General features: G+C 42.2%; 1 protein-coding gene across 5 annotated transcripts in view; it reads right to left on the bottom strand.

The window, feature by feature from the left end:
• Nucleotides 1-15,696, bottom strand: part of MGAT5 (alpha-1,6-mannosylglycoprotein 6-beta-N-acetylglucosaminyltransferase) — a 361,514-nt gene that overhangs the window by 16,303 nt on the left and 329,515 nt on the right. For all 5 annotated transcript variants that reach the window (XM_060178023.1, XM_060178024.1, XM_060178027.1 and 2 more), the window contains 2 exons: nucleotides 9,633-9,749; nucleotides 4,685-4,759 (listed from right to left, as the gene is read on the bottom strand). In XM_060178023.1, the coding sequence (XP_060034006.1) occupies nucleotides 4,685-4,759; nucleotides 9,633-9,749 (192 nt within the window). The remainder of the gene's footprint in view (nucleotides 1-4,684; nucleotides 4,760-9,632; nucleotides 9,750-15,696) is intronic.

Here is a 15,696-nt window from a genome sequence, read left to right as displayed (position 1 = left end):
CCAGGATTCTCCCCCTTTTGGGGGGCTGACAGGAAGTCTGCTTCAAGCTGTCAACATCTCAACTGTGAGCTGAAGCCTGGAGCTCTTACAATCGCTGCCATTTGGGCTTCTCCAGCTTGCTGCCATGGGTGAGCTTGACAGATAACCCTGAAAGCGTTCTGGGATAAAAGCTCCCTTCCTCCCTTGCAGATCACAGGGAGGCCACTGAAGACGGAGATCAACTTCATTAAAGGCACTGTGCTCGTGCTCCCGGCACTTCGAGGGAGGGAAATAGGAGCTGCAGCCACCTCTGTGAAGCCTGAGGCTTCCCTACTCTTACCAGAAACACCCCTTTCTGCAGTCTCTTTACTCTTTGAAGGTCCTCAGACTACAAAAATAATGAACACCCCAAGCTCTAAAATACAGGTCCCTGGAGCAAATAGTTTGAGGTAGAAGACCTACTCTATGAACCACTGGGATCCTGGCTTCTTGTCTTACTTTGGAGTTGGAGAAACATTATAGCCTTGAAACTCTTACAGAGCCCTGTGGTGAATTAAAAAAAAGGTTCCTTTCCTGTTCATTTAGCAGCACCAGGGGCAGGGCGCATGTTCAACAAGAAATTTGGATTTGGTGTATTGCACCAAAGTAAAGGACTCTGGGGGTGGGGTGGGGAGAGTGTTCAGACCTAGGTGGGGTGTTAGAGTATTATGTCGAAAACTGAGACAGTGTTACACATGTACCAACTATTGTATTTTACTGTCAACTATAAACCATCAATCCCCCAATAAAGAAAAACAGACAAACAAACAAACAAAAACCCCAATAGGATTCCTAGAATGTTCTTTTTTTTTTTTAATTTTCTTTATTGGGGACTTAATATTTTACATTTGACATTAAATAAAATAGTCTGTACATATATAACATTTTCCAGTTTTCCATATAACAATACAACCCCCACTAGGTCCTCTGTCATCTTTTTTTGACCTGTTAGAATGTTCTTTTTGAAAAACATTAACCTGAAAACATCACTCTATTCTGTTGACACACTGCTTTTATCTTTTGCCTCCAGAGCTGTTGCTGGGGCTCGGTGCCAGCACTATGAATCCACTGTTCCTGGAGGCCATTTTTTCCCTTTTGTTGCCCTTGTTGTTTATTGTTGTTGTTATTGTCATTGTTCTTGGATAGGGCAGAGAGAAATCAAGAGAGGACAGGAAGAAAGAGAGGGAAAGAGAAAGATAGACACCTGAAGACCTACGTCACTGCCTGTGAAGAGGTGGGGAGTCAGGGGCTCAAACTGGGATCCTTACACTGGTCCTTGTGCTTTGCACCAAGTGCACTTAATCTGCTGTGCTACTGCCTGGCCCACCCAAACATTTTTTAGCGCTTGTTGTCCCTGAATTAAAACTCAAAGTCTCTTCTCTTTGTTATATTTATCTGTTTACTTATTTATGAGAGAGATAAGGAAGAGAGCCCGCACTTGACCCACTTTCACCCCATGGACCACAAATCCAAATTCTTTAGAGTTTAGTCTCAGAATCTTTTTGTCCTCTGTGTCCCCTTCCAGTCTCATCTCTCCTAGGTCACTGCTCAGTTTCCAGTAATCTGTCAGGTTTTCTCTCCACTGGCCTCAGGTTTTTGCATCTAGACATACCTGACCCTTCCTATGTCTGGACATGCCAGGATTGTATATAGAACTTACTTCTGCAAAATGTTTCTAGATATCCTCCCCTACTCTGCCCTGTATGCTGAGTTATATGACCCTAAGGCATCACAATTACAGACTGTATGCTTATAGTAGTGGCATTGCCTTGAACTTGGCTGGTTTCTCTGTGAAACCTGAAGCTACTTGAGGACGCGGTCGTCACCCAGGACATCCTTCTCTGCCTGACTCCACAGCACATTCCAACTGACAAGTATCTACTGTGTGAACAGATGAGTAAGTCTTAGCAAGCAAAACAAAACAAAACAAACAAAAAGCCACACACACACACACACACTCACTCCTCTGAATTTCTGTGAATTATAAAAAAGACTATGTCCCATAAGGTAGTATTAAAAGTGGTTTATTAGAATTTTTTAATTAAAAAATTATTTGATAGAGACAGAGAGAGAGATGCCAGAGGGAAGGGGAGATAGACAGAGAGGGAGAGAGAGGAAGAGAGACACCTGCAGCCCTGCTTCACCACCTGTGAAGATTTCCCCCTGCAGGTGGGGAACAGGGGCTTGAACCTGGATCCTTGTGCACTGTAACTTGTCGCACTCAGCCAGGTGAGCCACCACCTGAACCCCCACCCTCCCTTTTTTTCTTTTTTTTTACGAGAGCACTGATCAACTCTGGCTTATGGTGGTGCAAGGACCTGAACTTGGGATTTTGGATCCTCTGGCGTGAGAGTGCCGTTGCATAACCATTATGCTATCTACCCCCACCCTATTAGCACATTTTTTCAAAAGACAATTTTAGTGCGTGCTTTCCAAATTATCAAGTCAAAGATGAGCTACCTGGGAAGCATGAACAAAAACCATATACATCTACCATCTCCTTCATGATCCATTCCCTTGACAAGGAGTTACTATCCACCTCCTGTGTGCCACTCCAGAAGCTCAGGTCTCAGAAGCCAGGAGAACGAGCTGGCATCAGCCCACCGTGTCAAAGAGCAGCAAGGTCTGTTTGCTGAAAGGGACCCTCTAGTTCAAAAGAGACTCAGTAATAGGCTTAGAAAGATGTGGAGAGAAGAAACGTGAGGACTTGAAATGCACTTGCTAGAGAATCCTGTACATGTATGTGGTGGTGACCATTTGCTTTTTTTTTTTTTTTTTTTTTTTAATCAGAGCACTGATCAGCTCTGGCTTATGGTGGTACAGGGAACTGAACCTGGGACTTTGGAGCCACAGGTGTGAGAGTCTCTTTGCATCACCATTATGCTATCTACCCTCTACCCTGATGACCATTTTCTTTAGAGGAAATGAGCTGCAAAAGAGAAGCAGTTTTTGTCCTATTCAACAACCACAACAGCTATGTCAACAATAACAACTACGACAAGCACAACAAAATGGGAAAAATGGCCTCCAGGAGCAGTGGTTCCGTAGTGCAGGCACCAAGTCCCAGTGATAACCTGGGAGGCAAAAAAAAAAAAAAAAAAAAAAAAAAAGAACAAAAAAGTAAGACTAGTAGAAATGGAACCTGGAGTCTCCCCTCTTGCCATAGACAACACCCGGTATCTCTTTCTACTGCTGCCCTGCAGCCTGTGCCCTGCAGCTTGCACTCTCTAACAGAAGCACTGAGGGTGGTTCTCTGCTCAGTAGTCTACAGCCCTAGGTCATCCCTTCCAAACCTCCCTGAGACACGCCATCTATGCATACTTAAGTTTTTCGACACACCATATCTGTTTTCAGCCTATAAGATGCCCAACATCAATGGCATAACAATTTCTTGATTACCCTGAGACATTTTGCTTTGCCCTCTGGAGGAGCCTTTTACTTCTGAAATGTGGTCAAAGAGTTCACTGTCTTCTAACCATGGGGTCTCTATGTCTTTGTCTAGTTCTGAGATACTTTTGAAGTCTAAGGAATTGCTGTTAGAAAATACAGCAAAAAAAAAAAAAAAAAAGACCTATACTTGTATGAGTGGGAGTCACAGTTCCAAATGCTGCTGGAGATCATGGGACCCTGGGAACCCGTCCTGACTTTGGAACATAATTTTTCTTTTATGCAATTTCATGTACAAGTTCAGTAAAAAAGGGCCCTGTTTAAAAGATGCCTTTGAAAGCCACTAAAAAGTCCTGATATATTTGGAATTATTTACTGTCTTTTAAAGTCATGCTTAGAAACCACTGGTTTCAGTCCTGACTTTTCTCAGGGTAAGGAATGAAGATCAGACAGGACTGGGGAGCAATCTTTCTGTCGTTCTCTTCATTGATAGCTGTGCAATACCACTCAGAAGCAATTCAGGGCTTGCCTGTCAAGGTTTTCACCCTGATCAACTCTGGCTGTAAATGTCCATCTGATCTTCCAAGATCACAAAGAATATTCTTACCCTGGGGAGTCGGGTGGTAGCACAGCAGGTTAAGTGCACATGGTGCAAAGCACAAGGACTGGCATAAGAATCCCACTTAGAGCCCCGGCTCCCCACCTGAAGGGGAGTCTCTTCACAGGCAGTGAAGCAGGTCTGCAGGTGTCTATCTTTCTCTCCCCTATCTCTGTCTCCCCCTCCTCTCTCCATTTCTCTCTGTCCTATCCAACAATGATGACAAGAATAACTCCAACAATAAAACAACAACAAGGGCAACAAAAGGGAATAAATAAATAAATAAATATTTTTAAAAAAGCTTTAAAGAAAAAAAAACAATATTTTTACCCCAAGTCAGACTGACTCCCTTGGGTGACCACAACAGAGTATTAAGAATTACAATAAGCCATAACTTTGTTTCTGGAGTCTGCCAAAGCAGAAAAATACCCACAGAAGCACAGTGAGATTTTAACTGTTGATGGGTTCCTCTAGGGCAACACATTCAGAAACACAAAGACTTTCAATGAGCCTTACCTGTTTTTTTTTTTAATAATTTATTTATTCATGAGAAAGATAGGAGAGAGAGAAAGAACCAGACATCACTATGATACATGTGCTGCCGGGGATTGAACTTGGGATCTCATGGTTGAGAATTCAATGCTTTAGCCACTATGCCACCTCCCGGACCATAAGCCTTACCTGCTTTTCAATGAAAGCATTGATTCGCTGTAGCATTCCCTCACATGTGAACTCATATGGCATATAAGGTTCAATCTGTGGAAACAGAACATGGTATCACTAGAGAAGACAAGCCAGGACATGCAACCCTTACCCAGTCCTCTACTGAGGCACATACACCCAGGTGTCTCCTGCAGGCAGCCTTGTGAGGGGTGAGGACTATGAACTTGAATGTCAACAAACGTGGATTCACAATCCCTCACTAACTACAGGGTCTTGAGCAAAACACTTGCCATTTAAATCCCAAGTTTCTCATGAGTAAAATGGTAATAAGAGAAATTGCATCTTTGAAGCTGTGGTGAAGATGATACTGGAGGAAAAAAAGCAAAGCAATCATGAGTTGAATGTATGCATGTTGACTACACTCAGAAGGGCCCAGGAAGAACTTAAGACTGAATTTAAGGCTCCAGAATGGCAACAAAAGCATTGCTTTGCAAAACTATATAAGATTAGAATGTACCTAAGAATTACTGGTGCAAAAACATTTATAAACTACTACCAAGTGTTCATCTAGACATTCCTGGGAAGCAGGAGTATCAAAGTCAAGCCCTGCTGCTTGTGTTGGGCTTTTAAGGGCAGTTATGATTCCAGGAGCCAAGATGAAGATGTTCAAGATGGAATGGGTAGTTAGGAAGATGTGAAAGAAGGCCAGCAAGCAAGTAGAGCTCAGTTTCACGGATTCCCACAAAACTCTTGACTAGACTATAGACTAGACTTGGTTTGAGAGTAGCAGGGAGCCCAAGGAAGTATTTCACTGGGGAGGGGAGAAAGACAATGGCAATCTGATCAGTGTGACACCTGAAAGAAAGGGAGAAATGCAGTTTAACCCATGATTCCCAGTGCTTGTGCCATTACTATGAAGTCTATTTTCTGAAGTGGGGTAACTAGCTAAAATTATTGATCTCTAAAGAAATTTTACTTGGATGAAAACCACCAGAAAGACAGTATTTTACAGCTTTCAAGAGCTCCGAGCCTATCAGACCTTTTCCAGCAACAGGACAGAGCACACTTAACACCTGATGGAAAACTAGACAAAATCTTTATGAACTGTATGAGGAGAGGACTGTTGAAAATGTGACAAGCACCAGAAAAGACATACTTTTGTAGACAGCTGAGAAGCTGGTTTCAGAGGTCTTCCTCTGTGTATATGTGTGTTTTGATTCACACATTCCATTTGAAATCTTCTTCAATTATAGCTATTAATTTATTTTTTATTTTTATTTTTTTAATATTTATTCCCTTTTGTTGCCCTTTTTTTTTTATAGTTGTAGTGATTATTGATGTCATTGTTGTTGGATAGGACAGAGAGAAATGGAGAGAAGAGGGGAAGACAGAGAGGGGGAGAGAAAGATAGACACCTGCAGACCTGCTTCACCACTTATGAAGCGACTTCCCTGCAGGTGGGGAGTCAGGGGCTTGAACCAGGATCCTTATGCCAGTCCTTGCACTTTGTGCCACATGCATTTAACCCACTGCACTAACGCCCGACTCCCAATAGCTATTAATTTCTTAAGAGATCGTCAAATGCACAATTAGATGTCACATTATGCAAGCTGGATCTCAGTTACTCCTGTTCACGTCCATCTGCTGAGTGCTAAAAGAAGCTGAGCAGTAATTACTGTAATATTAGAGACAACTACTCTGCAAGAACAGAGGTCAGTCTGTTCTCAGATTGTGTGTCTCTTAAGTATTCAATCTGCTTAGTAGCTGACTTCTGTGTTCCAAATTTTATGAAACTGATAAGTTCTGAACTACACCAAATTTACTCAAGGGCAAATGTGAGTCCTTGTTAACTCAAGCTTTTACAATTGCTTATCTATTCTGGATCCAGATATAGCTCTTCCTTCAAAGTATGTCGGGAAATTGTGAGGATGTGGTAGAGCCTAGCAGGGTTTGACCTGAGGAGTGCATCTATCCTGTCAGTCTTTCTCTCTCTCTACTAAGAGGTTCAGCAAGAAGGGACAGGAGTAACCCCAAAGGTGTGCTGTCTTATCAGACTCCCTGTCTCACAAAGTACCCCACATTCCTGATACTATGGCCATTAGATACAAAGAAAGGGGGAGATGTCGGGAAATTGTGAGGAGCCTCACAAAGCACCTGCATTTTTCTGCCTCCAGGAGCCTGGCATTCCTTAAAACATTAAGCCAGCTCCCCCTGCTTCACCCTGCATTCCTGATACTATGGCCTATCTACATAATCATTGTTTTGCCTGAAAGATCCCCACCCATTCCATTCCTTTGATCTATCTTCTTTCTACCCTAAAGACCCTCCCTGCCTGCAGGGTATTATTAATCCTACCAGTTATAACCCTTGCAACAGTTGTTAAGGAAATTCCTACCTTTCCAGCCCCTTTTGCCTTTTTCTGCCCCTTTCCTAGCCAGTTCCATTTCCGACTTGCCACTTCCGGGTCTGCCCTTTAAAAGCCTTGGCTCTCTGATCAATAAAGAATTTCATTGCCTTGATGCCAAGAGCTTGGTTCCTGAGTCATCTCCCTCACGTCACTGGCTCTAGGTGAGTTCTCTCCAATCCAGAGAGTACACGCCCAGGAAGAGGCACCCCCACACTACCCTGGCAAAAGTATAGTTACTGACGTAATCCATAGATGATTTCAGAAGCTTTCCATGGCTGGTCTTCAGCTACATCTCTCCCCAAAGGCTGGTTGGAAGAACAAAAGGAAATTATCTGCCACAGACTTGCATATTGGATTCATGCATAAGGGACAAGGGAAATTTCATGAATATATTAATTCTGGCCTCTGTCACCAGATCCAGTCATGTGGTAAAATGAAGGTTGAATATCCTCAGGCAATTTTTATAATATGTTCCAAAGGGCAGACATTAGAAATGGAAGTAAATTAATTTAAAGGGCTCAATGCAATAAAAATGGCCCTTCCTCTGTTCTCTTATCAATGAAACTCAGTTCAGCTGAAGTGATGCTGACTCAATCATTGCTCTATGGTCAGTTTAAAGGCTTAAAGGCTATGATGCTGAATAGTTTTTCTTTCCCCTATAATGGAGAAACAGATAAAGGAAACTGTGCTTTTTCAAACTAGTGCTGTTAGGGAGCTGGGCGGTAGGTAGCACAGTGGGTTAAGTGCAGGTGGCACAAAGCCAAGGACCAGTGGAAGGATCCCGGTTTGAGCCCTAATCTCCCCACCTGCAAGGGAGTCACTTCACAGGTGGTGAAGCAGGTTTGCAGGTGTCTGTCTTTCTCTCCTCTTCTCTGTCTTCCTCTCCTCTATGCATTTCTCTCTGTCTTATCTAACAATGATGACATCAATAACAACAATGACTACAATAATAATGAAAAACAACAAGGACAATAAAAGGGGAAAAATAAACAAACTAGTGTTGTTGTGAGTTGCAAGAGCTACACTGCTCTCGGTGGCAGATGGGCCTGTGCATGACCAGGTCTTCATGCTCCTAGTGGTAGGGGTATGGAGCAATGGTAAGCTTCTACTGCAGGATGTACGCTTAGCTGTGTGAATTTTCTGCATGGCAGTTCTTCAGAAGTAAGTTATGGACTCTTTTGGGAGGCTTACTGAAAGGATGTTCTGAAACCACATCCAGTCACTGAGAAACTCCAGTGGGGTCAGTAATCGAGAAGAGGAGAAGTGCTTCTGCTCATCCTTCTTGTGCTAAAAGGACCCTGATGGCCACAGGAAGGATGTCTGCAAACTGCACTGCGGAGCTCCTGCTCTCCACAAAGACCTTCTGTTTTTTCCCAATTTCCTCTCCATTTCCTTCTAATTACATCATTTATTGTGGTTTTCTTCTGTCTCCCATAGAACCCACTACTTGCTTTTCTTTTTTTAATATTTAGTTTTATTTATTCCTGAGAGAGAAAGAGAGGGAGGAGAGAGAGATCAGATCAGAGCACTGCTCAGCTCTGGCATAAAGTAGGTAGCGCCAGGAACTGAACCTGTAATGTCTTGGGCCTCAATGTCTTGGGTCTCTTTAGAGAAAAAGAGGGGGCCAGCGGGTGGTGCACCTGGTTGAGCACATTATAACACTCAAGGACTCAAGTTCAGGCTTCTGGCTCCACCTCCACAGGGAAAGTCTCATGAGTGCTGAAGCAGTGTTGCGGGTGTCTCTTTCCCTTTCTATCATCCCTCTCCTTCTCAATTTCTGTCTCTATATGATAAATACCTAAAACAATAGATAAATCTTTAAAAAGATTAAAGAATAGGGAAAGAGAGAACTTGAGAGGGAGGAGGGAGATAGAGAGGAAGAAAGTGAGAACCTGCAACACTACTTCATCCCTGTGAGGCTCCTTCCCTGCAAGTGAGGACTAGCAGCTTGAACCCCAGCCCTTGCGCATGGGCATCTGTACACTCTGCCAGGCACATGAGCTCCTGGCCCTAAGCAGGTATTTCTTTTTCCTTGTCCTGTCGCTTTTTTGTTGGGGATCAAACAAAACTTTTCTGGAAAGCAGTAATAAGGGGGTCACTAGAGCAAGTACAATTCAGATTCCTAGTAGTGTGTCATGGGTTTAGGAATCATATCACAGAGGTTTGCAGAATGCACGTTCCATCTGAAGACGAGCTTTGTTTCCATTTCATGTCACATCGTTGGCATTCTCAGGCCACATGACATTGTTTGACATTTAATTTCTGACATCAGCTAACATGTAAATATCCTAATTAATCAAAGTGCTTGGGCCTGGAGGTAGCTCAATATCATGTCAGAGAGCACAGGGCTTGCATGTCCCTGGACACAGGTCCAATCCCTAGCACTGTTACATGGTAGAGCTGAGCAGTGTTTTTATCTCTCTCTCTCTCTCTGTTTTTAAAATGCATAAGTGCATCTTTAAAAACAATAACAACTACAAAAGAAAAAGCATCTGTAATCCTTGCCATGCATTCTAGTTTACATTACCAATGGGGGAAAACAGAAAAGTAAGAAATAACCTTCTGACTTAAAATTGCTTTCACGGCATCTTCCACTTCCTCCTGATTGTTAAGGTCAACAGTCCAAACATGTGGCCGGCCGATGAAAACTTCAGCATAAGGATGCTGGGATGTCAGCTGGAAAAGAAAAACAGAAACCATGACACTTCAGTATCACAAACACTGATCGAGTATCACAAACCTGAGCTAGAGGAAGCACTAAGCTTTTTCTGTAAACACACTGTCCTGAAATAGGTAAACAAGACATTCTCAATCGCTTCTTGATAAAAACTTACCTAAGCACCCACAAGCAGGTAATAAAAACAAAGATAGGACTGGGGAGACAGCATAACAGTCATGCAAACAACTTTCATTCCTGGGGGCCAGCTGAAGGCGCACCTGGTTGAGCGCATATTACAATGTGCAAGAACCTGGGTTCAAGTCCCAGGTCCCCACCTGCAGGGGGAAAGCTTTGCGAGTGGTAAAACAGGGCTGCTCTCTCTCTCCCTGTCTCTCTCCTTCTGGCTGTCTCTATCCAGTAAATAAATACAGATACTAATAAAAAAAAAAAAGAAACTTAAAAAAAAAGAAAAAACTAACTTTCATTCCTGAGGCTCTGAGTTCCCAAGATCAATCCCCACCACCACCACTAGCCAAAACTGAGAAATATTCTGTTTTTTCTCTCAGTAACCCCCCCTCAGTCTTCCCCCTCATTAAAGTATATAAATAAAACCAAAAAGCCAAAATAATAATGATGACTGTGTGTGTGTGTGCGCGCGCGCGCGTGCGTGCGTGCGCACCACGGTTTGAACCTGAATGATTCCACCACTCCTGGTGGACTTCCTTTCACACAGAGATGAGAGAGTGAAGGGTAAACAAACACCACTGTCCCCCTGCACCATTTGTGAAGTGTCCTCTGGTTGATGGTTCTGTCTTTGGTAGAAGGATACTTGTGCTTTGGTGGGGTGATGCATTTTGAGGAGGTGAGAAATGAAACATAAAACATCCATAGGCTTGTAAATCAAGGCTGCCTCAAAAATACCATAAAATTAAAAAGGACTTATATAACCAGGTGACATGAATGTTTGCAGGTGGCTCCACCCTGAAGTCATACCAAGAACATTCCATCAAACTAGTATCTGTAAAAACATCAAGAACAAGAACAACAACTACAAAACTGATTGGGCTGGAAAGATAAGCGTAGAAAGATAACGTTAGGGAGTCAGGCAGCAGCGCATCAGATTAAGAGCAGGTGGTGCAAAATGCAAATACCAGTGTAAGGATCCAGGTTCGAGCCCCCAGCTCTCCGTCTGCAGGGGAGTCACTTCACAGGCGGTGAAGCAGGTCTGCAGGTGTCTACCTTTCTCTCCCCCTCTCTGTCTTCCCCTCTTCTCTCTATTCCTCTCTGTCCTACCCAACAACAATGACATCAATAATAACTACATCAAGGGCAACAAAAGGGGAATAAGTAAATAAAAAAAAAGATTACATTAAAAATTTAAAGGCTTTACAGTCAAAGGAAGACATGTAAAAGGTTGTGGAAAGCAATAATGCTGCCACAAAACCTGAGAATTTGGGAATGGTTTCAGAATAATTGTGAGCGCGCCACTGGAGAGTCAGTATGTACAAGGCAAATTGAAATCCAAAAAGCAAGGAGGGGCAGCTTTTGTTGTAGAGGAGAATAGACAGGGGGCTGAATGGTGCCACACCTACAGAGGGGAGAGGAGGGGAGGGGAGGGGAGGGGAGGGGAGGGGAGGGGAGGGGAGGGGAGGGGAGGGGAGAGGAGAGAGGAGGAGAGGGAGCCACTGGGAACTGTGGAGTCATCATGGTAGCACCAAACCTTGGCAATAAGCCTGGTGGCAAAACAAACAAACAAAACCAGAGTGGCCAAAGAAACTTGCTATGTGTGCTGGTAATTCCCAGTTCTTGAAAAGTTTGAAGAAGACAGCTAAATTTACCCATCAACTTGTTTCTACCTTTGTTCTTGTATCTGTTTTAAGATCATGGGACAAAGGGGCATTCCAGACATCTGTAAGAGCATTTTCGTTTCTCACAATGACAGGGGATGTGTATCTTTTCCTCCACAGACAGTGGAGGTCACAGATATGCCCCTAGACGAGGGCAGCAAGGTGAAACTGTCCACTTGTGGACAGCACACAAATGCCTCACTGGGCTTCATGCGGACTATCTACACAGTCATGATTTACGCTGAGCTTCCCAGGGACTTGCTCGCCCAGTCATTTTGTTTAACTTTTGTGCCCTGAAGTAGTTCATGAACAACATCATGAAAAACAGGGCTAAGAGCATAAGTTTAGAGGGATTTATAATTCCTTAAAACTAGATTGCCAGAGAATAGCAGAACAATTCCAAATCTAAATGTTGCTTTAAAAAAATTAAATTATCTTTATTTATTTATTGGATAGAGACAGTCAGATATTGAGAGCAAATGGGGGGATAGAGACAGACACTTGCAGCCCTGCTTCACTATTCATGAAGCTTTCCCCCTGCAGGTGGGGACAGGGACTTGAACCTGGGTCCTTACACATTGTAACATGTGCACTCAACCAGATGTGCCACCACCCAGCCCTCAAATCTAAATGTTTCAAAACTTACTTTAGACAAAAAAGATGACAGGTGCTATTGAGTTTTTAAGGCAAAAAACAAACATCACTCTTTTTATTTTTTTAAATCATACTATTAAAACTTAACCAACCCAAAATAATCCCAGGGCCAAATTTATACCGTATTGATGATGATAAAAATGTCACATCATTGTCTTTTGGTGATCTTGAGACTACAGTAATTAATTCCTCTGATGGAGCAGTGGTAAATTAAAGTCTTTATCATTGTCACAATACAGCCACTTGCATACTAGAAGTCACTCTCCCCAGCCACTTTGATGGTCCCAGCATACTGACGAGATCACTTTACACATTTGGAAAATGAGAAATGCTGAGCCATTACTATCTTATTCATTTACATTTAGTGAAGGCTAATTTTGTGAGAAAAGCTTTTTGTGGTTCATTATTCTCTCTCTGAATGTTATGTTCCTTCTTGCTAATTTATCGAGAACTGTCTGATCTGAGCTACTCCACTGTATATCAATCAGTACAGTTTTTAAAAGTAATGACAATCTTATTAAATATGAGACATTACTTCAGAATGGCTGCTAATTCTCCAAAGAGAAAATGAATTCTCTTTATGGGAGAAAAATAAAATGGAAAGCCAGAAAAAATTCTATCTTTTTTTCTAATATTATTTACTTATTTATTTTGGATAGAGACAGAAATTGAAAGGAAAGGAGGAGAGAGAGAGAGAGAGAGAGAGAGAGACCTGCAGCACTGCTTCATCACTTGTGAAGCTTCCTCTCCACAGGTGGGACCATGTCCTCGTGCACTGTAATGTGTACATTCAACCAGGTGTGCCACCACCTGGCCCCCAGAATATTTTACTAGTATGCTTCCCAGTATAAGGACAAAAATCTAACTTTGACTACATTTAAAATATAACTTGAGCCAACCACGTTGCTATAAGATATTATGGAGCTTTCCTCCTAATTAGACACTGTTCTTTTAAAAATGAGTCTAACACAAGTGCTCTGTGGTAGAAGGAGAGGACAAGCTGGTGGTGGGTGTGTAGGGATGACATCTGCCATAGGGAGATAAGAAGCTGTATACACATGGCAACCACAATCTTGTAAATCATTTCTCTAAAGTGATATAATGAAAATAATGTAATCTAAGAACTACTAATAGAAAGAAAACTGACTTATCATTGGCTGCAAAATTTCCAAGTGGACTTAGTTCCACTTATAAAAGAATTTCAAAAAAGAAAGAAGATAACATTGGAAATTATCTTGAGGGGGCTGGGTGGTAGCAGAGCAGGTTAAGAGCCCATGGTGAGAAGTACAAGGACCAGAGAAAGGATCCCGGTTTGAGCCCCCAGCTGCCCACCTGCAGAGGAGTCGTTTCACAAGCAGGTCTGCTGGTGTCTATCTTTCCCTCCCTCTCTCTGTCTTCCCCTCTTCTCTCGATTTCTCTATGTCCTACCCAACAACAATGACAGCAAAAACAACAACAAACAACAATAATAAGAACAAAGTCAACAAAAGGGAAAAAGTAGCCTCCAGGAGAAATGGATTCATAGTGCGATGACCCTGGAGGCAAGAAAAAAAATTACCTTGACCATTAAAACAATAGCAACTCTTAAGGAGTGGGAAACCTACTGCTTTTGAAACTGAGTGGGTCTTTATACAGCTTAATTTTGTTCAAGTTGGACGTTCTTCTATTTTTACTTTTTGTACATAAGACAGAATAAATTAGTGGATATAAAATAAAACACCCTTGCTTTCATTCAATGGCCTATGCAGCTGAGGAAATAGATTAATTGGTAGAGCAGCAAACTTGCATGATTAAGGTTATGGGTTTGATGCTCAGCGCTACATGTACCAGAGTGGTACCCTGGCTTCCTTCACTCTATCCCTGTATCATGTGAAACTCTCATATATCATAAAAAAGTAAACCTTAAAAATAAAAATCAGTTCAACACACAACTGAAAGCAGAAACAGACCCTATTTAGAAATCTAGACTTCTTTCTTTTTTCTGAAATGAAGACGAAAACTCTATGAAAGTTACATAGACACATTTACAAGGGGCCATCGTTGTTTAACCTGAAAGACTTATCTGAACAAAAAAAGATAGCCTTGTAATTATGTATACATTAGTTCATTCCCCCCTTTCATTTACTAAGATTTTAAAAATATATTTATTTTTATGATAGAGACAGAATTAAGGCAAGAGAAGAGGAAACAGAGAGACTCTAGTAGCCTACTTTGCCATGTTAGAAGCTTGGGATTGGGGGCTTGAACCTGGGTCCTTGTGCATGGTGATTTATGTGCTTTACTGGCTGCACCACCACCTGGCCCCTCTGATAATTTTTGTCCCTTAAAAATCAATAGAATGACAGATAGCTCTTTCCCAATTAAAAGTATCTTTGGACAAGGTGATTTGTGTGATATTTAGGATCTCAAAGAACAGAGCAGGGAGGCCCACCTGGCCATTAGGTTAAGCTCAGTGGCTCCCCTCAAAACCATGCGATGTTGTCTTCTCTCTGCACTGTTTCCTGTACAGGAGACGGATATCAGACTGAGTCAGAGCTGCCCTCTTGTATAAAGCAAAACAACCCTAGTGGGGTTTCTCTCACTCACCAACACCCAGCAGTCTTTCCTCCTTCCTTAAAGCACAGCCTCTCCACCATCCTTGTCTCAGTGAACATATTTGGTTCTTGGCTCAGTTCCAATTTAACTTCCCTTCCTTAACTCACTAAGCTAGTTCTTTTTTGCATTTCCCTTTATTATACATCTGTCTTATTATTCTTCCATATAAAATTCTCAGTTCCTCAAAAACAGGAAATTTGTCTTGATAAGTTACCCCAATGCAGACGCTAGTACCATGGGCCCTGTGGGGACATGTGAACATCTGTCCACTGACCTTTTGCATCCTGGCCCTCCCGTGGGAGCCCAGGACTAATGGAGTTATCTCTGAGGGTGTCGTCACTTGCTAAGTAACTGCTGAAAAGACTCCTCACTGATGTTCTTATTTTTTATTATTTTAATTTTTATGTGGTTTTATTTCTTTACTTGTTCTTTTTTTAAAAAAAATATTTATGAAAAGGGAGCATTGATTAAACCATAGGATAAGAGGGGTACAACTCCACACAATTCCCACCACCAGAACTCCATATGCCATCCCCCCCCTCCTATAGGTTTCCTGTTCTTTAACCCTCTGGGAGTATGGACCCAAGGTCATTGCAGGATGCAGAAGGTGAAAGGTCTACTGTTCTAACTAGAGCTTTATTTATGTGCAGATGGCATCATCAGGATGGATGGGGAACCTGTTTATGTGGCAGCTCCAGTCTCTATTCTCTTTTTATGGCACAAAGAGTGAAAACCTTCCATAATCTTAATGAAATCAAATTACCAAATGATGACAACTGACAGGAAACAATGAACCTGTTCTCTCAGTAACTTCCTGGTGACTGATCTGATGTGGCTATTGTTACAGCTTTTATTGGGAAATGAAGTG

The sequence above is a fragment of the Erinaceus europaeus genome, chromosome 18 (assembly GCF_950295315.1).
Source record: "Erinaceus europaeus chromosome 18, mEriEur2.1, whole genome shotgun sequence".
Classification (NCBI taxonomy): Eukaryota; Metazoa; Chordata; class Mammalia; order Eulipotyphla; family Erinaceidae; genus Erinaceus; species Erinaceus europaeus.
The sequence above is the reverse complement of the archived record's forward strand: the minus strand, read 5'-3'. Positions and strand labels throughout refer to the sequence as shown.